The following is a 27,321-nucleotide window of genomic DNA, read 5'->3' as shown; positions in this document are numbered from 1 at the left end:
GGCTCCTCTGTTAAGCCAGCCCCTCCCCCCCAGCACCGGCAGCCCAGGTACCCCTCAAGGCGGGGGAAGGGTGCCAGTGAGCCAAGGGGACTGGCTTCAGCGTTCACACGCGTATGCGTGTACACGTGAGTGCTTTGCCCCCCTCCCCAAATATAGCAGTCAAACAACGCCTATGCTTGTAAGTACAACTGAAGCTGGAGGGACTACTCATGGGTTTAAAATTAGGCAAGTACTAAAGTACCTTGCTGAGTCAGGAGCTAATCCCAGGGTGACTGAATTATGAAGTAATGAAGTAAAGTAATGAATCTAAGGCTTCATTACTTTTACAAAATATTACAATAATTTTAGTAGCATGCTATGAAATACAATAATAAATAATTGAGACTAAATGACATTAATCAACATAAATTTGGTAATCCACAATGGGTGTCTCAGATATTTCTGTGAATTAAAGTTACATTATTCTATTGTATATGGAAGATATAATAACATTTTTCCACAAGAGGGGCATTTTGACAGAATGCGTCCTTTAAAAGCATTTTTGCTTCTGCTCCAAGATCTCTTTTTTTGTTCTGATCCTGGCAATCACTCTTATATATTGTTCCTACCAGAAGTGTAAAGGAACCGGAATGTCCGCCAGCACTTTATAACAGGACAGAGTGCAGTGACACTATGAATCCCGGCTGCTTGGATCCTGCCTATACATGAACAGTAAAATGCCTATGGCCTGCATTAATTTTTCAACAACCCTCTAGATCACTCCACCTAGATTTGTGATATAACTCCATCAAAACATCAGTTTTCCTCCATATAATTCTGAATAGCACTGGGTGAATAATTCACAACAAATAATGTAGTTGATGATTTTCACCTCTTTTGTTCTTTGTGAATTGTCTACAAGCAGTTTATGGTTTTCTAAAATTTGTTATTTTAAATTATTTACTGTATAAGTTTGGCAAATAATGTTTGATCTGTAGATTGCATGAGGAGTTTGTTGCAAATATCTGCTCTAGGAAATTCAAACTGTGTTAGTTACCTTTGACTGGACATGTAGGTCATATGCCATGTTTCTGGTCCCTTTTTGGATGCATGTAACTTTTGGAATCAGGGATTACTTACGTTTATGAATCCAAAATTTGCTATTTCTATGAGCACTCCTACCAAAAAATTCATTTGACTGAACATTCAGAGAGAACAAACACAAAGATGGGCTCAGCCAAAATGAACTTGTTTTAACATTTGAAAAAAACAGTCAGAAAAATTGTTCGCAATATTCAAACAGTTCTAACCGTGACTAGTCTGAACTGACAATGCTTGCCTAGTGCTGTCTAGGTAGGCTGTACTATACCAGACCTGGTAGAATAGTTTCCACGCTCCGGCCCCAGATGTCCTGCCTGCAACGTTTGAATCTAGTATTTCAGAATTACAACTGCACAACTAATCTTAGTTCATCTGGATTTGTTTAAATCCATCCAACTTGTCCTGTAGTATGGAAACCACTACAGAACTAACTGAAATTTTTTTATAATTCAGTTTAGAAATGTATTCTGATCCACAGAGGCAGACTAACATTCTCCATTTACGATGTAGCTATTATTGTTCTTTTCCTGCCTTGCTTCTATTTCTTCTCCTACCCTTCAAGAGTCAGTCTTAGGGGTCCTCCTGAGGCTTGTCTTCACTACAGGGGTAAGTCAACCTAAGTTACGCTACTCCAGCTATGTGAATAATGGAGCAGGAGCTTAGGTCGACTTACCCCAGTATCTTCACTGAGCTGCGTCAACGGGAGACACTCTCCGGTTGACTTCCCTTACTCTTCTCGAAGAGCTGGAGTACCGGGGTCGACCGGAGAGCGCTCTGCCGTCAATTTAGCAGGTCTTCACTAGATGGGGTGACCATATTTACCTATGCTGCATACGGGACACCTGGTAAAATTACTCATATTCAAGCAAGTTCAATGGCAACGAATCAGAACTATGCAGTACAAATGTTCAAATTAACATCAAGTTGACTGAGCCCCTGTTAAAAAGAAATGCTGCGGAGCTGGATTCTTTTTATTTACCTTCTTATCTTTAAGGCTTTAGGGTTCACATGGGGAGAGGTGACAAACACACACTCCCGTACACCTCTCTCACACAGGGAGGGTGACTGACTGACCCAACCCTCCTTGCCCAGCGCTCTCCACCCTCCATGCCTGGCTGGGCCCCAAGGATGTACCCGCCTCTCCTGGTACCTGGCGCCGTGTCTTCCCGAGGCAACACATGTGAGGGCACGCAGGGTCACGTGCCCCCCCTCTGCAGATTTCTGCCAGGGTTCACGCCAGAATGTGGCCACCAGCAGCCTTTTAGCACTGTCTACGCAGGAGGGAAGGGATGGGAGCTGCTTCCAGCTGCAGGAGAGGGTGGGGGGGGGGGAAGGGATGACCTGGCCTGTGTCCTTGCAGAGCTCATCTTCCCCACCCGCCAGCACCTCCCTTCTCCCTGTGGCTGGAATCAGCTTGTCCCTTCCTGCCCGCACAGTGTTGAAAGGCAGCTAACACCTCCAGGCTGCTGCTGGCCACCCACATAACCCAGCCGCTTCCTGTCCCCCAGCTACAGTGCGGGCAGGAAGGGATTAAGCCAGTGGTGAGCAACCTGCGGCCCGCGGGCCATATGCGCCCATGAGGGTAATCTGATTGCAGGCCGCAAGATATTTTGCTGACGTTGACCGTCCGCAGGCACGGCCCCCGCAGCTCCCAGTGGCCGCGGTTTGCCATTCCCAGCATGCCGCAGGGACGTGATGGCCGCTGCTTCCCACAGCTCCCATAGACTGGGAACGGCGGACCGCAGCCACTGGGAGCTGCGCGGGGCCGTGCCTGCGGATGGTCCACGTCAGCAAAATGTCTTGCGGCCCACAATCAGATTACCCTGATGGGCCGCATCCAGTCCGCAGATTGCAGGTTGCCCACCACTGGATTAAGCCCTAAGGACGCATTATGCACCAGGCCCCAGGGAACCTGACTGCAGGGGCTTCAGCAAACCTGGCCAGAGAGGTGGCTCAGCAGGGGAGGGTGCCTAGGGTATGGAGCAGCCCCGCGCTCCCTGGGGGCAGGACCCAGGATGGGGGTGTGGGGTGAAGAGGGTGCTAAGCCCCTGCCCGGAGGGCTGCTGTGGAGCCTGCAGGGCCAGGGTGCAAACAGGCTGGAAATTGCTTCCCCCCACCACTCCAGAGCTTAGCTGAGGGGTGGAGAGGCTTCCCAGTGCTGTGCAAGGCTTTGACACATGCAGGGCTCGGCTCCTCCTGGCCAGCACCCTGGGCCAGAGGGTCTTGGGCTTTCCCGGGGCGCCGGCCCAGCCAGAGGCAGTGAGGGAAGGAAGGCGCCTGCTGGCCAGGCTGTTGGTGAGCTGAACGCTCTGACCAGGGGCTGGTTCTCTGCACAGCGCTGGGAGCGGGATGTGTCCTGCCAGGTGGGGGGGGATAGGGGCAGTGGGGCGGCGGGGGGGTTGAAGGGGCAAAGCAGGGAGAGGACAGCAAGAGGGGGAGCACATAAAGGGTTGATGGGTGGGCAGCAGAGGTGACATGTAATCAGTCGCTGCCTGGCACCTGCCTGCACTTACCAGCCATCGCAGATCGAAGCGCGCAGCCAGTGCTGGCTGGAAATGGGACGGGGGGCAGGGCCCTGCTGGCTGAGAGCCGGTACACAGTGGGGGCTGCGCTGACGGATCAGCAGGGGGACTGGCTGGCCTTGCACACTGCATCTTCACCCCCCACCAGCCTTGCACACCCACCCCCATAGTTGGCCACTGGATCCTCCCACTCACCGCTGGTGGGCGGGTGGCTGGCAACTAGGGATCTGGCCAGCACCAGGACCCGCCAGTACTGATGGGGGGGAGACAGAAAATACGGGCCAATTTACTTGTTTTTAAGAAAAAGTCGGGACACCTGCAGGAGGGCTTAAATACAGGACTGTCCCTTTAAAAACGGGATAGCTGGTCACCCTATCACTAGACCCACTAAATCGATCCCTGCTGCATCGATTGCAGCAGTGTCGATCTCCCCGTAGTGAAGTCACCTATCGATTTCCTCTTCTGCACTCTATTTCATCACAGTGAAAAATGTGTTGCTGAGTATTCTCTTGATATTGTAGCGTTACTTTTATTGTGCTATATCCTGTTATCCTTACTTGGTTTCTACTCAGTCCTTACTCAGGGGAAGTCTTAGCGAAGTCAGTAGGAGTTTGCCAAAGTAAAGAGCTGGTAAAAGCTGAGTAAGAACTGCGTAATGTCCTTAGGATTTGGTCCCCCATACACCATAGAAACAAAGAAATGTTGGCCCGGAGAGGAGGTCAAGAGTTCATCTAGTTCACCCTTCCTCCCTCCTTTCCCTCCCGTCCTCTCCTTCCCCCCCACCCTGCTGAGGAGACAGTTCAGTTCAGGGTTACACCATCCTTCCGCTCCTCTTTGTGAGACTCTCTATATCAAACAATTCTGTTTAAAATCTCTTGCAGCATGTTCAGAATACAAGGGTGATATCATTCCCTGTTAAGGAGTAGTAAAGTACTGAAACAGCAGTGAGTGCTGCAGGTCAAGCTTAAGTATATTGGCAGAGACATAGTGTGTGTGGGTAAGGAGGCGGTGCAGCATCTGTCTGCACCCAGCCTAGCTCTGGGCAGTGTTATCCATCTTCCATTTTCATGATTACGAACATGCAGACAAAAACAAAAGCACATTTGTTCCCTCATCTTTTACTGCACAAAGAATGCACACAGGCTATCCCTTATGCTTCATCTCCCTGCCACTGTGGAAACTTCCATTTTATCTCCCAAAACACAAGCAAGATCCAAGTCACTGGGTTGCAGCTTCAGCTAAATATACCTTTAGGTCAGACACATCCCTGTAGCACTGTTCAGAACGTGTGTGGTCAGACAGCTGCACGTTCCAGAAACATGGAAGCTGGTAGACAAGGAACGGATTCTGTTTGATGACGGCATTGAAGATATCCTGGCAGACAAAAACAGAAAAACAATCAGGTGCATCATTTCAGCAGAAAGATGATCAATCACATCTCTCCGAACTGACTCTCTTCAGTCCTTTGCTCAGAAAGCATGTGAGAGGGAGAATAGGGAGTTATTACATTAAGCTGTCAGCTCTGCAAACCTAGCTTCACAATTCTGCGTTGGTTAAAGGTGCTGGAACCCCAAGGGCCGACTTGCAGGTCTGAACTAGAGGAAAACAGACTCTTTTTCACACAGAATGCTAGCAGACTGCACCTGGGTTTTCAAATCAAGTATTTTGTACCACTGGCAAAAATTGTTTTTTCCCCATCATGGGGAGTACTATGTGGCAGATGGTGAACTGCCTGCTGTTTCTAAGTACAGCATCAATTTTCAATAAAAGAAAGACGAGTGATCCTGTCAGTTACTGTCCCTTACGATGAACTACCAGTAGGAGTATTAGTTATTATTTTATATTGCCCGCAAGTGCTCTAAGTGTTTCACAGAAAACACGTGAGACAGGGCTACAAAACAGCTTACAGTGTAAGTGCCACTATGATCTGCTCTTATGAAGCCATGCAGTGGGAGGGGGAAAATGATCTTTGTGCTTAAGGTACTAGAGTAAGTGTCCAGGCATCTGGGTTCAATTCCCACCTCTGCTACATGCTCTCCATGTGATTTTAGGCAAGTCACTTATGATCTGACTCAAAGGCTAATGAAATCAGTGGGAGTCTTTTCATAGACTTCAGTGGGCTTTGGATCAGCTCCTTAGTTTCTCCGGGCCTCAGTTCCCCATCAGTAAAATGGGGACAGTAATCCCTCCTCACTTAACAGGGGTACTGTAAGGATAAATACATTAATGTTTGTGAGATGCTCATATTCTGCAGCTATGCAGGCAACAGAAGTATCCAGAGACTGACAGAATCAAAATCACCATTTGCCAAAATGAAAATGACAAAAGCAACAGTTTTTTCAAGCTTCAAAAGTCTGGAGTCTTTCAAAGAAAGAATGAAAGGCTAAAGTAAAGGCTATAAAAAAGAAAAAGACTCCAACTGTGTCCCTTTAAAAAGCATCTGTGCATCAGAGGTAAAAATTTCAGTCTGTAAATAGGAGTCTTGTGGATAAATCTCTATCCCCCACATTCAAAAATTTCTTCAGAAAGACATGGCAATGAGTTCTGCCTGTTTAAGAGGATATGGCAGGACACCTACCTATCTACCTTCCTTCCTTCCTCTCTCCCTCCCCACCCCCAATCCAAGGAGCAATATTTGTACCAGGTCTTCAAAACTGCCTGCCCAACCCACCTGGTCAGCCAATGAGGTTGACAGCATGCTCATTAACTCTCTTTCAGCTGTGAGTCTCCACATCTGCTCCCATTTCATCTTTCGCAACTTATCCAGAAGTAGCAGGATAACCCCTAAAGAGACAATGCAATGCAGGGAAAGAGAAGCCATAATGTAATGTGCAAAGCAAGGACCTTCATGCCTAAGTGCTGCATCACTGCAGTCAAAAGAAGAACATTTTGCAAAGACCAGAGTTGGAAGCTATTTCATCTGCCAACCCCTGCTTCTGATTGAAATCGGGATAAATATATTCATGACACATTACTTACAGACATAAACTAGCTCTAATAAATAACAATTTTGAAGAAGAATGTATTATAATAATTATTATTAAAGTACTTCTCTGTTACAGTGGTGCTCAAAGGTTCCACTCAAGATTGTTACCTCATTGTGCTGGGTGCCATACAAACACAATAAAATAAGACAATGTCTGCCCCAGAAAGCCTACAACCTCAATAAGGACAAGACACAACAGGGAGTTATAGAACACCACGTGGATGGGGAAAAATGTGCTTGAAATGCAGAGGAAAAAGTGAGGGACAACAGACAAAAGAAATTTGGTTCATCTAGACCAGTGGTTCCCACACTTTAACAACCTATAATAATAAATGGAGATATCCCATCTCCTAGACCTGGAAGGGACCTTGATAGGTCATTGAGTCCAGCCCCCTGCCTTCACTAGCAGGACCAAGTACTGATTTTGCCCCAGATCCCTAAGTGGCCCCCTCAAGGATTGAACTCACAACCCTAGGTTTAGCAGGCCAATGCTCAAACCACTGAGCTATCCCTCCCCCCTGTGAACCCCTTTCACCAAAATGTCAAGTCTCATGAACCCCCTCCTAAAAAAGAATATTTCCAGGGATTTTCTCCTTTACCTGAGTATAAATTATAAAAGCAGTGATCTTGGAAATATAAAATTTGTTTTTATGACATGCTTATTACACACTATTTATTATTAATTATTATTTATCATTACAGTATTTTTATTACATTATGAAAACGGCAACACTCTTCCAAGATCTCACTTTCGTAGCTTGTATCACTTTGAATAAGCCTGTTATAAGACAAGGCTCCTATGTTTCATCAAGAAGTATCAGATATGAAACAGCATGAAGGTATCTCAGGCCTGGTCTACACTACGAGTTTAGGTCGAATTTAGCAGCGTTAAATCGAATTAAGCCTGGACACGTCCACACGACGAACCCCTTTTTTTCGACTTAAAGGGCCCTTTAAACGGGTTTCTTTACTCCACCTCCGACGAGGGGATTAGCGCTGAAATCGGCCTTTCTGGGTCGGATTTCGGGTAGTGTGGACGGAATTCGACTGTATTGGCCTCCGGGAGCTATCCCAGAGTGCTTCATTGTGACCGCTCTGGACAGCACTCTCAACTCAGATGCACTGACCAGGTAGACAGGAAAAGCCCCGCGAACTTTTGAATTTCATTTCCTGTTTGCCCAGTGTGGACAGCACAGGTGACCACGCAGAGCTCATCAGCACAGGTAATCATGATGGAGTCCCAGGATCACAAAAGAGCTCCAGGATGGACCGAACGGGAGGTACGGGATCTGCTCGCCATATGGGGAGACGAATCAGTGCTAGCTGAACTCCGTAGCAGTAAACAAAATGGCAAAATATTAGAAAAAGTCTCAAAGGCCATGAAGGACAGAGGCCATAGCAGGGACGCACAGCAGTGCCAGGTGAAAATTAAGGAGCTATGGCAAGCCTACCACAAAGCCAGAGAGGCAAACGGAAGGTCCAGGGCAGAGCCGCAGACATGCCGCTTCTACGCGGAGCTGCATGCCATGCGAGGGGGTGCAGCCACCACTACCCCAACCGTGTGCTTTGACTCCATCAATGGAGAATCACGCAACAGGGAAGTGGGTTCGGGGTACGAGGAAGATGATGATGAAGACAATGAAGATAGCTCACAGCAAGGAAGCGGAGAAACCAGTTTCCCCAACAGCCAGGATATGTTTATCACCCTGGACCTGGAACCAGTAACCCCCGAACTCACCCAAGGCGTGCTCCCAGATTTTGAGAGTGCACAAGGGACCTCTAGTGAGTGTACCTTTGTAAATATTACACATGATTTAAAAGCAAGCGTGTTTAATGATTAATGATTAATTTGCCCTGGCAATCGCGACCAGTACAGCTACTGGAAAAGTCTGTTAACGTGTATGGGGATGGAGCGGAAATCCTCCAGGGACATCTCCAGAAAGCTCTCCTTCATGTACTCCCAAAGCCTTTGCAAAAGGTTTCTGGGGAGGGCTGCCTTATCCCGTCCGCCATGGTAGTACACTTTACCATGCCAGGCCAGTAGCACGTAGTCTGGAATCATTGCATAACAAAGCATGGCAGCGTATGGTCCCAGTGTTTGCTGGCATGCAGACAATATCCATTCCTTATCTCTCTTTGTTATCCTCAGGAGAGTGATATCATTCACGGTCACCTGGTTGAAATGGGGTGATTTTATTAAGGGGACATTTAGAGGTGCCCGTTCCTGCTCGGCTGAACAGAAATATTCCCCGCTGTTAGCCACGTGGTGGGGGGGAGGGGTGAAGTGATCATCCCAGAGATTTGGGTGTGGGGGGTGAGGGGGGTTAGTTGGGTTTGTGCTGCATGTTAACCCGGAAACCGCAGCCCCTCCTTTTACATTGCAAACCCATTTTAAATGGCCAACCCAACGGGTGCTTGGTATGGGAAATGAGGGCGCTGCTCTTTGAAACCATTCCCACATGTTATGAAGGTTAAAAAAGCCAAAAGACTGTGGCTACGTCTTCACTACCCACCTGAATCGGCGGGTAGAAATCGATCTCTCGGGGATCGAATTATTGCGTCTCGTCGGGACGCGACAATCGATCCCCGAATCGACGCTTGTACTCCACCAGCGCAGGTAGGAGTAAGTGCCGTCGACGGGGGAGCCGCGGAGGTCGATTTGCCGCCGTCCTCACAGCGGGGTAAGTCGGCTCGGATACGTCGAATTCAGCTACGCTCTTCGCGTAGCTGAATTTGCATATCTTAAATCGATACCTCCCCTAGTGAAGACGTAGCCTCAGGCTTACCATGGCTGCCTGCAAGCCGAATTCTGTTGCCTGGCACTGTGTGAGTGATCTCTCACACCAAACCGGCAGGCCCTCAATATAAGAGGAAAAATGCGACCTTGTAACGAAAGCACATGTGCTGTGTAATGTGAACAGCAAAATTTAACGTGAAAGAGTGTACCCATTGTTCTCTAAAATGTGTCTTTTTTAACCACCTCTCCCTTCTCCTCCACCAGCTGCAAATGTTTCTCCTTCGCAGAGGCTAGTGAAGATTAGAAGGAGAAAACGGCGGACTTGGGATGATATGTTCTCGGAGCTCCAGATGTCCTCCCACGCTGACAGAGCACAGCAGAATGCATGGAGGCAGTCAATGTCAGAGTGCAGAAAAGCACAATATGAACGAGAGGAGAGGTGGCGGGCTGAATCGCGGGCTGAAGAGAGCAAGTGGTGGGCTGAAGAGGATAGGTGGCGTCAGATTGCTGACAGAAGGCAAGAGTCAATGCTCTGGCGGCTGGAGCATCAAACTGATATGCTCCAGCGTATGGTTGAGCTGCAAGAAAGGCAGCAGGAGCAGAGACCGCCGCTACAGCCCCTGTGTAACCAACAGCCCTCCTCCCCAAGTTCCATAGCCTCCTCACCCAGACGCCCAAGAACGCGGTGGGGAGGCCTCCGGCCACCCAGCCACTCCACCCCAGATGATTGCCCAAGCATCAGAAGGCTGGCCTTCAATAAGAGTTAAAGTTTTAAACTGCAGTGTGTCCTTGTCCTTCACTCCTCCCCCACGCCTCCCGGGCTACCTTGGCAGTTATCCCCCTAATTGTGTGATGAATTAATAAAGAATGCATGAATGTGAAGTAACAATGACTTTATTGCCTCTGCAAGCAGTGCTCAAAGGGGGGAGGGTAGGGTGGTTAGCTTACAGGGAAATAGAGTGAACCGGGGGGGGGGTCATCAAGGAGAAACAAACAGAAGTTTCACACCGTAGCCTGGCCAGTCACAAAACTGGTTTTCAAAGCTTCTCTGATGCGCACCGCGACCTGCTGTACTCTTCTAACCGCCCTGGTCTCTGGCTGCGCGTAATCAGCGGCCAGGCGATTTGCCTCAACCTCCCACCCTGCCATAAATGTCTCCCCCTTACTCTCACAGATATTGTGGAGCGCACAGCAAGCAGCAATAACAATTGGAATATTGGTTTCGCTGAGGTCTATCCGAGTCAGTAAACTGCGCCAGCGCGCTTTTAAACGTCCAAATGCACATTCTACCACCATTCTGCACTTGCTCAGCCTATAGCTAAACAGGTCCTGACTACTGTCCAGGCTGCCTGTGTACGGCTTCATGAGCCATGGCATTAAGGGGTAGGCTGGGTCCCCAAGGATAACTATAGGCATTTCAACATCCCCAACGGTTATTTTCTGGTCCGGGAAGAAAGTCCCTTCCTCCAGCTTTTGAAACAGACCAGAGTTTCTGAAGACGCGAGCATCATGTACCTTTCCCGGCCAGCCCACATTGATGTTAGTGAAACGTTCCTTGTGATCCACCAGGGCTTGCAGTAGCATTGAAAAGTACCCTTTTTGGTTTATGTACTCGGTGGCTTGGTGCTCCAGTGACAAGATAGGGATATGGGTTCCGTCTATCGCCCCACCACAGTTAGGGAATCCCATTGCAGCAAAGCCATCCACTATGACCTGCACGTTTCCCAGAGTCACTACCCTTGATATCAGCAGGTCTTTGATTGCGTTGGCAACTTGGATCACAGCAGCTCCCACAGTAGATTTGCCCACTCCAAATTGATTCCCGACCGATCGGTAGCTGTCTGGCGTTGCAAGCTTCCACAGGGCTATCGCCACTCGCTTCTCAACTGTGAGGGCTGCTCTCATCTTGGTATTCTGGCACTTCAGGGCAGGGGAAATCAAGTCACAAAGTTCCATGAAAGTGCCCTTATGCATGCGAAAGTTTCGCAGCCACTGGGAATCATCCCACACCTGCAACATGATGCGGTCCCACCAGTCTGTGCTTGTTTCCCGGGCCCAGAATCGGCGTTCCACACCATGAACCTGCCCCAGTAACACCATGACTTGCACATTGCTGGGGCCCGTACTTTGGGAGAGGTCTATGTCCATGTCAATTTTTCATCACTCTCGTCGCCGCGCTGCAATTGCCTCCTCGCCTGTTTTTGCTTTGGCATGTTCTGGCTCTGCATATACTCCAGGACAATGCGCGTGGTGTTCATAGTGCTCATAATTGCCGCGGTGATCTGAGCGGGCTCCATGATCCCAGTGCTATGGCGTCTGGGCTGAAAAAAGGCGCGAAACTATTGTCTGACGGAGGGGCGAGTGACGACATGGCTTACAGGGAATTAAAATCAACAAAGGTGGCTGTGCATCAGGGAGAAACACAAACAACTATCACACAGAATGGCCCCCCCAAAGTTTGAACTCAAAACCCTGGGTTTAGCAGGCTGTTGATTTCACGGAGGGAGGGGGAAGCAAATGAATACAGATCAAATCTGGTCCATCTATCTTTTACATCTTAGGCTGGCAGCAGACGGTGCAGCATGACTGATAGCCATCGGCATCTTCTGGGTGCTTGACAGAAGATGCTGCATTACGATTGCTAGCCATCATCGTCAAGACGGTGCAATAGGACTGCCGGCAGGACTGAGTCTCCAGGAGACAAAACATGCGCCCTGGCGCCTCTGACCGAACTCACTGAGGAATACAACGACGATGATGGATACCAGTCGTAATACACCATCTACTGCCAAAAGGCAAGGAGCTGCTGCTGTATAGCAATGCAGTCCCACGTCTGCCAGCACCCAGATAGCCGATGACGGCTACCAGTCATACTGCACCGTCTACTGCCAAAAAGCAATTAGCTGCTGCTGTGTAGCAATGCAGTACCACGTCTGCCGGCACCCAGATGACATATGGTGACGGTGAGCTGAGCTGAGCTGAGCGGGCTCCATGCTTGCCGTGGTATGTCGTCTGCACAGGTAACCCAGGAAAAAAGGCGCGAAACGATTGTCTGCCGTTGCTCTCACGGGGGGCGGGGGAGGGGGCCTGACGACATGTACCCAGAATCCCCCGCGACACTGTTTTTGCCTTATCAGGCATTGGGATCTCAACCCAGAATTCCAATGGGCGGCGGAGACTGCGGGAACTGTGGGATAGCTACCCACAGTGCAATGCTCCGGAAGTCGACGCTAGCCTCAGTACTGTGGACGCGGTCCGCCGACTTAATGCACTTAGAGCATTTTATGTGGGGACACACACAATCGACTGTATAAAAACGATTTCTATAAAACCGGCTTCTATAAATTCGACCTAATTTCGTAATGTAGACATACCCTAAGAAGCCAACTCAAAGAGTTCCTCTTACACAAGCATTCAGGTCTTGAGCAGTCCAGGCAAACAACGCACGTTACAACAAAACTTAAACTTGTTCTTCATAATAATTTTAAAAACAACACTAGCAGCCTATTTAATTTTAAAAACAGCAAAAAATATCCACCTCCCTTTCCATTTCTTATAAGGAGTCTTGAAGTTTAAATCTCCTCAGTGTGATAGATAGGCTTGCTTTGATCTGCTTAGCTCTTGGAAGTCCCCAAGGCTCCAGGCTGCTGGTCCCATGTTGCCAGGGGTCCCTAGGGACAGCTCTGTCCGCCATTAGGGAATTTTTCCCCGAGAACCCCCTGTAACATTTCACGAACCCCAGTTTGGGAACCACTGATCTAGACTCAGCAAAGGGGCAGCTGGGCCAGAGGGTGGTGTTACAGGCAAGGAGGGGAGCAGGTGAAGAGCTGGGGGTGGGGAAAGGTGCTGTACATCCAGCAGGCCCATTACACTGACCCTAGAATTAAGCCTGATTTCAGTATGACTGGCCTGGACACTAGGGTATTGCTGACAAACTGAACTGGTACACCTGGCCATATTAAAGAGAGTATTTTCCAAGTCTACTTTTTCATTCCAAAGGGGCTTAGATGGTAGTTTCCAAGTGAGAAAAAATGTGTCTCGTGTCATTCAATAATGATCCCCACTGCAGCTGCTTTAAGAAGGGAAGTTATGGGCTCCAAAGGGAACCCTGTCAGATTACTCTCTGCCAGAGAAATGGTGGTGATAATGCTGGTTCCTGAGAATGGGCGTATCTATTATCAGCTAGATTCTGCCATCCTTACTCACACTGAGCAGAAGATTACTCCATGAAAAGTCCTGCAGATTTAAACGAGTATTCCCACAGTATTCTTGCCGCCAATCCCACAGTATTCTTGCCGCCAAGTTAAAGAAGTATGGGCTGGATGAATGGACTGTAAGGTGGATAGAAAGCTGGCTAGATCGTCGGGCTCAACGGGTAGTGATCAATGGCTCCATGTCTAGTTGGCAGCCGGTTTCAAGCGGAGTGCCCCAAGGGTCGGTCCTGGGGCCGGTTTTGTTTAATATCTTTATTAATGATCTGGAGGATGGTGTGGACTGCACTCTCAGCAAGTTTGCAGATGACACTAAACTGGGAGGCGTGGTAGATACACTAGAGGGTAGGGATCGGATACAAAGGGACCTAGACAAATTAGAGGATTGGGCCAAAAAAAAAACCTGATGAGGTTCAACAAGGACAAGTGCAGAGTCCTGCACTTAGGACGGAAGAATCCCATGCACTGCTACAGACTAGGGACCGAATGGCTGGGTAGCAGTTCTGCAGAAAAGAACCTAGGGGTCACAGTGGACGAGAAGCTGGATATGAGTCAACAGTGTGCTCTTGTTGCCAAGAAGGCTAACGGCATTTTGGGCTGTATAAGTAGGGGCATTGCCAGCAGATCGAGGAACGTGATCGTTCCCCTTTATTAGACATTGGTGAGGCCTCATCTGGAATACTGTGTCCAGTTTTGGGCCCCACACTACAAGAAGGATGTAGAAAAATTGGAAAGAGTCCAGCGGAGGGCAACAAAAATGATTAGGGGTCTGGAGCACATGACTTATGAGGACAGGCTGAGGGAACTGGGATTGTTTAGTCTCCAGAAGAGAAGAATGAGGGGGGATTTGATAGCTGCTTTCAACTACCTGAGGGGGGGTTCCAAAGAGGATGGAGCTCGGCTGTTCTCAGTGGTGGCAGATGACAGAACAAGGAGCAATGGTCTCAAGTTGCAGTGGGGGAGGTCTAGGTTGGATATTAGGAAGAACTTTTTCACTAGGAGGGTGGTGAAGCACTGGAATGCGTTTCCTAGGGAGGTGGTGGAGTCTCCTTCTTTGGAGGTTTTTAAGACCCGGCTTGACAAAGCCCTGGCTGGGATGATTTAGTTGGGAATTGGTCCTGCTTTGAGCAGGGGGTTGAACTAGATGACCTCCTGAGGTCCCTTCCAACCCTGATATTCTATGATTCTATGAGTAGACATTTAATTCTGGCCCCATTAAGGTCAATGGGAGTTTTGCCATTCACTTCAGTGGGACTGGGACGTCACCCCCAAAGTGAAAAGTATTATTCAGTGTAAGCATGGTAGAATCTGGCCCCATGTATTTATTTTTATCACTTACGGCCAGATTGCGAATCCCTTACTTCCAATGGTGAGCAGTTACTTACAGGAGCAGTCCCACTGACTCCTATGAAATCACCATTGTAAGTAATGGGGGGTCATAATCTAGCAAGGAAAAACATGAGAGAGAACAGGATCCTCAGATCAGAAAGTAATGTTTAGTGGGAAAAACAGATGGCTCAACATTCATTCTTCTTCTTTGATTGTTTTGTTTCTGGATGGAATTATACTATTTGTGGATGCAGAAAACGCAGTAGAAGCAATGTAGCTGGATTTAAGTAAAACCTTTAATACAACACCTCACAACACCTTACTTGAAAAAATTAAGTCACATGGACTTAGATAAGAATGCTGTCATGGGGAATGAAAACTGTCTGAAGGACCATAAACAAAGAGTACTGATAAATGGCAATGTATCAAGTTGGTGGGAGGTGTCTAGTGGCATCAGTGATAGGTTTTCATTGGTGTTCTGGAAGAAGGAGTAAACAGAATATTAATGACATTTGCAAGTGATACTAAACTGAAGGCCTTGTAAAAAATAGCACATTTAAATGATAACTAAGGGTGATTATAGCAACTACCCTCAAATATTTGAAGAAGCAAATACCAAACAGGAAGAAAAATTATTTGGGGGAGCCCAAGGGGATATAAGTAGAAGTAATAGGAAGAAATTATGAAAAGGGAAATAAATGTAGGCTGAATATTAAGAAAAACATCTTAGGAGTTCCTATTAGATTGTGAAATCTACCAAGGGAAGTGATAGAAGCCCCATTGCTTCGTAGGGACGCACCAGCTGTAGAATCACACAGTCTCCAAATAGCTCTCTATGAGAAGACTCAGCTAGGAAATTGCCCAGCACTCAAGTGCAGCTCCCATCTGAAAAGTACACCCAAAATAATATAGTCTTGCGCTGTAGAGAAAACTATACAACGTAAGCTTATAAATTCGCCCCCTCCCTCAATGTGTAGGAAGATATGTACAACTTCTTACCCCCCCAGTTATAAATTGCACAAACTGGGTTTAATAATAAACAAAAACAAGTTTAACAACTATAAAAGGCAGATTTTAAGTGGTTATAAGGGATAGCAAACAGAACAAAGCAGATTACCAAACAAATAAAACAAAACGTGCAGACTAAGCTTAAGATCTTAAAGAGACTGGTTTCAATAAGTAATTTCTCACCCTAAATGTTGTTTTAGACAAGTTGCAGAGTTCCTGTAGCTTAGAGTTCCAGTTATTTCTCTTTAGAGACTAGACTTCTGTCTTAGTCTGGACTCAGCCGTGCCTTTCCCACCGCTCATTTCCTTTGTTTCTTCAGGTACTCTCAGCAGTCTTTCTTCTTGGGCAGGAAGGCAATGGAGAAGAGCCCTGTTTGCCTTACTCCCCAGCTTTAAATAGAATTTACATAAGGCGGGAAGCCTTTGTTTCCAGTGGAAAGTACCAGTAGCGTCCCAGGTGGTGTTTAGTACCAGGTGACATGACCACATGACCTAGTAGAGTCACCGCAACGTCCCAGGATGCCTCTCAGGAAGTAGAGAGATTAGTATCTTTAAAGTCTTACTGTTTCTTCCTAATGGTCCATCAAGGCTGATGGCCTGTTGTCTGGTGGGTGTTTCCCAAGTAAACATCCAGTTGTAATTGTTACATAGTCAATATTCCTAACTTTAGATACAGAAATGATACATACATACAAATTGGATAATCACATTCAGTAAATCATAACCTTTCCAATGATACCTTACAAGAGCCATCTTGCGTAAAATATATCTCAGTTATGCCATATCCATAACGTAAGCATACTTCCATAAAGAATATGGGGTGTAACGTCACAACAAGTAGAACTACTAATCCCAAATGAGAAGGAAGCCGCCACATGTTTGAATCAGATTGAAATTTGAGAATGGAAATCTTTTGCTGCCTAGTGAATTGTGCAAAAGAAAAAATATATTCCGGCCGTGTAGTCTGCGGCCTAGTTTAATGCTGTTCTCCACTTCAGTCCATCTGGTTCCTAAGCACACTGGAGCCTTTACTGGAGGAATCCCCTTTTATTTTCAATCTGCCTTTCTGTTGCAAGTGGTTATATTGGAAATGGACAAACTGCCACAACATGCCACAATACATTTTTGCCAAACTGTTTGTTTTCTATCCAACATAATTGAATTTTTTGTTCCAAGCAGATCTGTGAGCATTGGACTACAAATGGAGCTTGAATCCTATCTGGAGTTTGCATGTGTGTGTGTATGTTTTTGAGCGCATTAATGTGGATTGGCCGAGATTGAAGGTCAACAGGCAGCAAATTCTTCCCACTGCAGCAGCAGATTAGGTGAGATAACTTCCCATCCTGCTGTAGGTTATTTCCAGATGGTAAGAACTGTCAACTTTGTTTTAACAATATAATATACCTGAGGCAATGAACTATCCATTTATTTTAAAAAAATCTCATTGCAGGATTCAATTAATTCTGCTACATTTGTAAAATGTGTTTTATTATATATCTATATATATGTACTGCTAAATTTTGCTTTCTAATAAATCTTCTTTAAAAGCCCAATCTGGGGAGGGATGGGGAAAGTACTTTACGTCTGCAGTATTCGCCATTTATTCACCCTCTCCCAGTCTTCTGTCAGGCAGTATTTTACGGTGTCACAACTAAAGAGATTATGAGTTCCTGAGGGGTTATCACAGTGGCAGCTGAGAGGCAAAAGCTGCAGGGAAGGGAGGGTAGAAACCAGAGCAGATGCAAATGTATATGAATTATGATCCAATGCAGCACAGGAAACATGTTCACAGCTTTTAAATACAATGGTATTGAGCTTACTGATGATTTCTACTCTAATTTACCCAAAGGTTTGGTTTAACACATTGATACAATCACCATTCAGGGCTTCTGCATTGCAGAATTGTAATTTACTGCCAGTGTAAAAATAAAGGGGAATATTTATAGCAGTTTAAACATTCATTAAAGATATACAATTCTCCTTAGTATTAGTGAGAATAAGGGATTTGCATTGAGGGGAGAGTTAATTCAATTAATTGAATTCATCTTATTTAAGTGTGAAAGCAAAAATAAATGTGAATAGGAAACTTTTAAAAATGATAACGTAAAAGATCAGTGCTTTCTCTTTAGAATCCAGTGTACTTTCATAAAGCTCTTCCATTGCTAAAAGGACACAAAATCAATGTCCCGGCATCCTGTAAGTCTGAACTAGCTCAGTTCGACACTTAGAATGCAGACAAAGTGCCTGGGACCATAGGAGGGAAAGATTTGCCTCAGGAGCCTGCTCCCAGAGCCAAATTGACTGAAATTTCAGGCTGGATTCAAGATGACAACCGGCAGAATGCAGAGGGCTCAGGGATTTACCCTCAGCTGATGTGCTGGGGGAGGAAGAGGTGAGGACCCTCCTCCCCCCAAAGGAATCTTTCAGGAACATCTGGCCCCAGTTATGGAGCTTTTCATCTTTAGATGAAAGTGTATCATTTTCTTTTCCCCACACTCCCAAACAGAAGCAGAAGGAAAAGTCTAGCAGAAAGAAAACACAAAGAGAAAAGGGGGAACCCAACTGGTTTATGAGTATTAGCCAGGCTACGATTAACCGCAGAATGCCTCACTATAAAAAACAAGCCAAGGCAAATATTACAAAGCTGTGAATGCCTTGAAGAGCTCTTTGAAAAGCACTCTGGTTCATGGACCATTCTGTTTCTGTGGGGCTTTAATATTTTTTGTGTTTCTCTTTCCTTGTGCCTTATTACTAAGGATTATTGACATGTTAACAGATTCCTTGCTTCTTAGAAGTTCATTTACTCCTACTGCTCCATGGGTCTCAACCTGGGCTATCTGAAGTGTTACAGCCACTGAGTAAATGCAGTAGGGCCAGGGAGCTAGGAGGAAGGCTCCCTTTGGTTTATAAAAACAAGACTCAAAATGTTGAATGCTTCCAGAAATCTCCTGTTGACCCTATACTAGGTTAATATTTGATCAGCAAAATAAAACAATACTATATTTTGCCATTTTCAGGAATTACTGGCTCTGAGACAGAATGAAACAATCCCCTCACCTTTGATTTTGCTGGGGTTTGGAAAGTTCATGAGGGCCAAACTTCAGACTGGTGATCCCTCGGGAGCCATGTGCTTATTTCCAATCTTAAAGCCACAGTCCTCTGTTTGCAGAGCTGTCAGTGTACTCACCACCCTCTTCTCCCGCCATCAGTTCCATTCCTCACTGTAACATTTGCACGAAGGGATGGAACTTGGGCAGGTGAGGCAAGGAAGGAGGAAGGGAAAACAGAAATGACTCCCCTTCTTCTGACCCTTATCATATGGATACTAGGTATAAGCCTCATTTTCCTTCTGAAAAGTTGACAGGTAACACATTTGTGACATCGTAAGTGGTTGCTGTCGAGATGCTTCTAGCTCGAGGCGAGCGATAATTGGAACTTCCGTCCCATAGGAAATTCGGCCGTGTCAACCTTTGGTTTTGTCCCAAATCAGGATGAAAAATTGAATTTTTTCACAGAACAGAAATTCTGAGAAAATTCAATTTGGAAGTGTTGAAACATTTCTGCATTTTCCCACTGTAATGCAATGCCTCATGGAAGCTGTAGTGCAGGAGCCTGCTGCTCCCACTCTTCTCTATGGGCCAGGCTCCATGACTGAATTACGTCTGCCAAGACACACCCAGAGGTATGTGACTCCTATCATGCACCAAGCAGAGCGTGGTTAGACAGTCACTGTATTTCAGGGGTAGGCAACTTTTCAGAAGTGGTGTGCCGAGTCTTCATTTATTCACTCTAATTTAAGGTTTCGCGTGCCGGTAATATATGTTAACATTTTTTAGAAGGTGTCTCTCTCTAAGTCTATATTATATAACTAAACTAGTGTTGTATGTAAAGTAAACAAGGTTTTCAAAATGTTTAAGAAGCTTCGTTTAAAATTAAATTAAAATGCTGATCTTACGCCGCCAGCCTGCTCAGCCCGCTTCGAGCCTGGGGTTCTGTTCACCTAGGCCTGCAGTGGGCTGAGCGGGGCCTGTGGCCGGGATGCCAGCTGGCAAGGGGCCAGCAGCCAGGACCCCAGACCTGGGGGGAGGATTCCAGGGGTCAGGGCAGAGGGTGCAGGGCAGAAGGCTGGGTGTGTGTGGGGGGGTTCAGAGGTCAGGGCAGAGGGCAGTGGGGATGTGGGGGGTTCAGGGCAGAAGGCTGGCGGGTGTGGGGGTGCAGGGCAGAAGGCTGGATGTGTGGGGGGTTCAGGGGTAAGGGCAGAGGGCTGGGGGTGTGTGGGGGTACAGGGCAGAAGGCTGGGTGTTGGGGGGACTCGAGGTCAGGGCAGAGAGCTGGGTGTGTGTGGAGGTGCAGGGCAGAAGGCTGGGTGTGGGGGGGGTTCAGGGCAGAGGGCTGGGGTGTGTGTGGAGGTGCAGGGCAGAAGGCTGGGTGTTGGGGGTGACTCGAGGTCAGGGCAGAGGGCTGGGGGTGTGTGGAGGTGCAGGGCAGAAGGCTGGGTGTGGGGGGGTTCAGGGCAGAGGGCTGGGGTGTGTGTGGAGGTGCAGGGCAGAAGGCTGGGTGTGGGGGGCGACTCGAGGTCAGGGCAGAGGGCTGGGGTGTGTGTGGGGGGTTCAGGGCAGAAGGCTGGGATTAGGGGGGTTCAGGGCAGAGGGATGGGTCTGTGGCAGGGTTCAGGGCAGACGGATCGGTGTGTGTTGGGGTGGGGAGTTCAGGGCAGAGGGCTGGGTTGCTCGGCTCGTGGGGGTGCTCCCAGCCCCCTGCCCTGAGCGGCTCTCGGCAGGGGGCTGGGAGGGATATGCCCTGTTTCACCCCCTTCCCCCAGGCTCCGTCCCTACCTCTTCTCTGCCTGCTCTACGGAGCAGGCAGCACGCTGCCGCTCGGCTCTGCTCTGCTCCCCCTCGCAAGGGCCATCACCGGCAGGGAGAGGGAGGGGGAGGAGGAGGAGGAGGGGCCGGAATGCACCACGCTGGGGGAAGAAGCGGGGGAGGAGGGAAGCTTGGCTGCCGCAGGACCAAGCTTCTGCCTCCTGCCCCCACAGGGGAGAGCGGTGGGTGGGGGGGCTGAGTGGGGCGGGGGGCCGGGACCCCCCCCCACTGCTCTCCCCTGCCGGGGCAGGAGGCAGAAGCTTGGTCCTGCGGCAGCCAAGCTTCCCCCCTCCCCCGCTTCTTCCCCCAGCGTGGTGCATTCCGGCCCTTCCGCCCCTCCTCCTTCTCCTCCTCTCACTGGGCAGGCAGCGTGCCACTCAAAATCGGCTCGCATGCCGTGTTTGGCACATGTGCCGTAGGTTGCCGACCCCTGCTGTATTTCCTTATCAGTGCACTGCATTATGGGAAATACAAACCTCCAGGGAGCTCGGCCCATAGGAGCAAATGGGAGCTCGTAAGGCAGTACACTGACAGGGTAATACAGTTGAATGTTTTAATAAACTGGTGTGAAACAAAATGTTTTGGGTCAGTTTAGCAAAATGAAATATTTTGATTTAAGTTGAAACAAAATATTTCATTTTGATTTTTGGCAAAAATTGAGATTTTCCGCTGGAAAATTTTGATTGTGCAGAAACTGCTTTTCCCATCAGTAAGTCATTCAGATGGGAAATTTTTGACCAGCTCTCCTTCTAGCATAGGGAACATGGGGGTTTCTATTGAAATTCACAAAGGAATGTGAATATAGGAAGTTGCAAAACAGCAATTTAGCAAAGGAAACACAGGTCATATAGTGAAACTTTCAAATTAAATCCATTCATTAAAGTTGTCATTTTAAGGCAGGTGCAAAAATAATCAATACTGAATAAAGAAAGTTTAGCTGTATTTGAAGATTTTTATTTAGCTGTTAAGTGTGACCCTGCCTCTTTCTTTCAGCCAGTACAAAGTGCTTTTGTGAGTTGTTTAGGTAATAGCAAAATATGTGAACAGCATCTCAGAATCCATCTATTTTAGCTATTTATATAGTGCCTATCACCATACTGTCCAAATACTGGATCACCTAAAGCAGTATAGTACCTGACAAAGATAGGAAGGGACTCACTTTAAAATTTATTATAAAGCATCAGCGAGATTTAAAAAACTTATTGGGATTTTACAATGTATGACAAGCATGCCAAAGACCAAACTTCAGACCACCCAATCCAGAGTGTGTTAAGGGGTAATGTGCCAATTGTAGGCTGGCACTGTGAAGGTTTAGACTAAGCTGGTAGACTCAGCAGAATGTGTGGCTTGTAGCTGAGCTGTCCCAGGAGGAACAACAGGAAGGAAATGTGACACAGAGATTCACATTTCCTCCCTTGCTCCAAGGGGGAGGAGAAATTTGCCACTCTATTTGTACTATAAGGTGATGATCTCCCAAAGCTTATGCACATGCTTATAACTTTCACTTTACACACTTAACTTGAAGTCAATCGGACTTCTCATAATGCGTAAAGTTACGCACATGCGTAAGTCTTTGCAGATGACCAAAAAATTGGGGGAGAGTGGTAAATAACAAGGAGGACAGGTCACCAGTAACTAGTGATCTAGTTCATTTGGTAAACTGAGCACAAGCAAACACTATGAGTTTCACTACAGCTAAATGTAAATGTTTACATCTAGGGACAAAGAATGTAGGCCATACTTACGCAATGTGGGACTCTATCCTGGGAAGCAGTGACCCTGAAAGATTTGGGGGTCATGGTGGATAATCAGCTGACAATGAACTGCTCTCACTGTGACACTGTGGCCAAAAGGGCTAATGCAGTCCTTGGATGCATAAACATGGGAATCTCATGGAGATTATTGTAGAGAGGTTATTTTACGTCTGTATTTGGCACTCATGCGACTGCTGCTGGAATACAGTGTCCAGTTCTGGTGTCCACAATTCAGAGAAGAGCCATGAGAATGATTAAAGGATTAGAAAACATGTCTTATAATGACAGACTCAAAGAGCTCAACCTATTTAGCTTAACAAAGAGAAGGATAACACTGGTCTACAATTTTTGAGAAGTCGTCTGCTTCAGAGATAAAATGTGCTATTTATTATGTATTTTGATGTGCTGAATTCAAATATGACAATTAAAACAACTGATTGGCTACTGTTTCTAAGATATTTAAGTTTTTACATTTTATGTCTATGTATATTGTGTAGATAGTAGAGTTTTAATCAGAAATTGTAAACCTAGGTCTTTTCATGTGTTTATGGTTGCTTTACATGATAATATTTCACCTGTCCTGTTTATGTAACACTTTAAAAATCAGCAAAAGGGTTATATAAATAAAATGTATTATGAAACAAAAGGCAAAAAACTATTATGTACATAGTTTAGTCCTATTCAGTGTCTACTCGGCGCTTCTTGGCTTGTCTCTTGTATTCATTAAATGGAGCATCTCTTGTCACTGTCCAGCAATAGTCTGCAAGCATTGATGGGCTCCATTTGCCCTGATAGCGTTTCTCCATTGTTGCAATGTCCTGGTGAAATCGCTCGCCGTGCTCGTCGCTCACTGCTCCGCAGTTCGGTGGAAAAAAATCTAGATGAGAGTGCAAAAAGCGTATCTTTAGTGACATGTTGCAACCAAGGCTTTTGTATGCCTTGAGGAGGTTTTCCACCAACAACCTGTAGTTGTCTGCCTTGTTGTTTCCGAGAAAATTTATTGCCACTAACTGGAAGGCTTTTCATGCCGTCTTTTCCTTGCCACGCAGTGCATGGTCAAATGCATCATCTCGAAGAAGTTCACGAATCTGAAGACCAACAAAGACACCTTCCTTTATCTTAGCTTCACTTAACCTTGGAAATTTTTCACGGAGGTACTTGAAAGCTGCTTGTGTTTTGTCAATGGCCTTGACAAAGTTCTTCATCAGACCCAGCTTGATGTGTAAGGGTGGTAACAAAATCTTCCTTGATTCAACAAGTGGTGGATGCTGAACACTTTTCCTCCCAGGCTCCAATGACTGTCGGAGTGGCCAATCTTTCTTGATGTAGTGGGAATCTCTTGCACGACTATCCCATTCGCAGAGAAAACAGCAGTACTTTGTGTATCCAGTCTGCAGACCAAGCAAGAGAGCAACAACCTTCAAATGGCCACAAAGCTGCCACTGATGTTGGTCATAGTTTATGCACCTCAAAAGTTGTTTCATGTTGTCATAGGTTTCCTTCATATGGACTGCATGACCAACTGGAATTGATGGCAAAACATTGCCATTATGCAGTAAAACAGCTTTAAGACTCGTCTTCGATGAATCAATGAACAGTCTCCACTCATCTGGATCGTGAACGATGTTGAGGGCTGCCATCACACCATCGATGTTGTTGCAGGCTACAAGATCACTTTCCATGAAGAAGAATGGGACAAGATCCTTTTGACGGTCACGGAACATGGAAACCCTAACATCACCTGCCAGGAGATTCCACTGCTGTAGTCTGGAGCCCAACAGCTCTGCCTTACTCTTGGGTAGTTCCAAATCCGTGACAAGGTCATTCAGTTCACCTTGTGTTATGAGGTGTGGTTCAGAGAAGGAGGATGGGAGAAAATGTGGGTCCTGTGACATTGATGGTTCAGGACCAGAAGTTTCATCCTCTTCCTCGTCTGACTCAAGTGAGAATGATTCTGGTGTATCAGGAACCGGCAGTCCTTCTCCATGGGGTACTGGGCGTATAGCTGATGGAATGTTTGGATAATGCACAGTCCACTTTTTCTTCTTTGACACACCTTTCCCAACTGGAGGCACTATGCAGAAGTAACAATTGCTGGTATGATCTGTTGGCTCTCTCCAAATCATTGGCACTGCAAAAGGCATAGATTTCCTTTTCCTGTTCAACCACTGGCGAAGATTTGTTGCACAAGTGTTGCAGCATATGTGTGGGGCCCACCTCTTGTCCTGATCTCCAATTTTGCAGCCAAAATAAAGGTGATAGGCTTTCTTAACCATAGTGGTTATACTGCGCTTTTGTGATGCAAAAGTCACTTCACCACAAACATAGCAGAAGTTATCTGCACTGTTCACACAAGTACGAGGCATCTCTGCTCACTTTGGCTAAACAGAAATGTGTCCCTTTGCAAAATCAAACACTGACAAATAAGAGAGCATGACACTGTATGATTTCTAGAGCTGATATAGGGCAATTTGTTCAGCAGAGTGATGTAAGCTTCGTTATGATTGCATCATCCATGACTTCTAGGAATAACATGATGCAATTCATATCATGTATGACGCAATACCAGCTTCAGATTGCATCATTCACTGTTTTGCCTAAAAAGCAAGTACTGTCCAAACCCAGTCATAGATTTATTCATAGATCCAGTCAAAGATGTATTTTAGTCATTTCTGGTTTAAATTGAGATCTCTTTATAACTCACTTATCCTCCGCCATTCCCAAGTCAAGGGTCGTATATACTGATCCAATAGCATATCTTGAAAACTAGAGCCAATCAACAATTTTAAGCATAATTTTCGTTCTCAGTGACCCAGAATTAGTAAAGTTTGAATACATTTACTTCAGAAGCATTTTGGCTGTAAAGCAGTGTAATAGGTGGCTTGATTACAGTCTCTAAGTACTCACATAGGAAACAAATATTTAATAATGGGCTCTTCAATCTAGCAGAGAAAGGTATAGCACAATCCAATGGTTGCTAGATAAACTCAGACTGGAGATACGGCATAAATTTTTAACAGTGGCAGTATTAACCACTGGAATAATATATATCAAGGGCTTGTGGTGGAGTCTCCATCACGGACAACTTTCAAATCAAGGGCTAATGGGATCCTTGGATGTATTCTAAAAGACATGCTCTAGGAATTATTTTGGGGAAGTTCAATGGCCTGTGTTATACAGGACGTCTGACTAGATGATCATAATGGTGCGTTCTGGCCTTGGAATCTATTCATCTATGAAGACCATGGCCTAAATAACCAATTGTATCATTTGCTGATACGGAATCCACTGGGCCAGACCAAAAGGTGTGATTCTTATTCACACCAGGAGATTATGAAGTTAAGCAACACACACTTAAGTGGAGTACACTGTAGTAAATTCTGCACATAATTATATGTTTGTAAATACATGCACATAAACATGAATGCCCACACTTATTTATTGTGATGGGGGGGCCGCTAGGCAGTACTGTGATACAAATAATAGTAACAATAACAAATATGTTGATATATTAAATTAGAAGCCCATGAAATTCAGAGTTTAAGATGCACAGACACATTCAAATAGCCGCCACAACCATAACTCTGCCCCAGCTCGGATGTGACAGTGTATATAAGTCTGAGATTTAGAAATCTCTGCATAGTTTTTTAAGTAGTTGGATATCATTAAGTGAAAGATACCAGTTCAGAGAGTGATGATGAAATTGTTGACTTGATTTAGTTCCAGTTATTTCTCTTTAGAGACTAGACTTCTGTCTTAGTCTGGACTCAGCCGTGCCTTTCCCACCGCTCATTTCCTTTGTTTCTTCAGGTACTCTCAGCAGTCTTTCTTCTTGGGCAGGAAGGCAATGGAGAAGAGCTCTGTTTGCCTTACTCCCCAGCTTTAAATAGAATTTACATAAGGCGGGAAGCCTTTGTTTCCAGTGGAAAGTACCAGTAGCGTCCCAGGTGGTGTTTAGTACCAGGTGACATGACCACATGACCTAGTAGAGTCACCGCAACGTCCCAGGATGCCTCTCAGGAAGTAGAGAGATTAGTATCTTTAAAGTCTTACTGTTTCTTCCTAATGGCCCATCAAGGCTGATGGCCTGTTGTCTGGTGGGTGTTTCCCAAGTAAACATCCAGCTGTAATTGTTACATAGTCAATATTCCTAACTTTAGATACAGAAATGATACATACATACAGATTGGATAATCACATTCAGTAAATCATAACCTTTCCAATGATACCTTACAAGAGCCATCCGTGGAGAGAGTGGTGGGGAGCGATGAACCCGTACCGCTGCTTTCTGTGGCTGTTTCTTGCTGCTTCCTGGGCCCAATGCAGGGAGTTGCAGGGATTGAAGAGCCTCTGGAGAGGCTCTCCTCACGAACTTTAGAAGGCTCCACAGCCTCCTGGTAGCCTCCATCCCTTATGGCCCTTCTGAGGCTATTTGGAGCCTTTCAAATCTAAACATCTCATAAACCCCCTACCAACATCCAGAGCTAAAATATGTTCACAGACAGTGTGGGAAATGAGCAGTGTGTTTCAAAAGGCTCACCAGTGGGGTCCATAGGCAGGAGACCAATGGCCCTGGATCTCCTTCCCCATCCCAACCCCCCTGCCATCTCCAGCCCAGACGATCTCATAAAGTCAATGGGATTTAGAGGCCTAAGTGCCTAAGTCACTTTTTAAAATGGGGCTTAATCATTTAGGCATTTCTAAAAGATGTACACATTTTAGTTGCTTATTATCAGTTTGTTATTTGGTTGCTTTATAAAATGTTTCTAAGGCAGTGGTCCCCAAACTTTTCAGGGTCACATCCCCCTAACCTTCCCCCCACCGCCGGGC

The 27,321-nt window shown here is 46.3% G+C and overlaps 1 protein-coding gene across 3 annotated transcripts in view; it reads right to left on the bottom strand.

Moving 5' to 3' along the window:
- LARGE1 (LARGE xylosyl- and glucuronyltransferase 1) overlaps positions 1-27,321 on the bottom strand; it is a 273,403-nt gene that overhangs the window by 62,354 nt on the left and 183,728 nt on the right. For all 3 annotated transcript variants that reach the window (XM_065415070.1, XM_065415078.1, XM_065415086.1), the window contains exons 7-8: positions 6,274-6,386; positions 4,851-4,976 (exon numbers count right to left, since the gene is read on the bottom strand). In XM_065415070.1, coding sequence (XP_065271142.1) covers positions 4,851-4,976; positions 6,274-6,386 — 239 coding nt within the window. The remainder of the gene's footprint in view (positions 1-4,850; positions 4,977-6,273; positions 6,387-27,321) is intronic.

The sequence above is a fragment of the Emys orbicularis genome, chromosome 1 (assembly GCF_028017835.1).
Source record: "Emys orbicularis isolate rEmyOrb1 chromosome 1, rEmyOrb1.hap1, whole genome shotgun sequence".
Taxonomy (NCBI): Eukaryota; Metazoa; Chordata; order Testudines; family Emydidae; genus Emys; species Emys orbicularis.
This window is presented reverse-complemented; position numbering and strand designations above follow the sequence as displayed.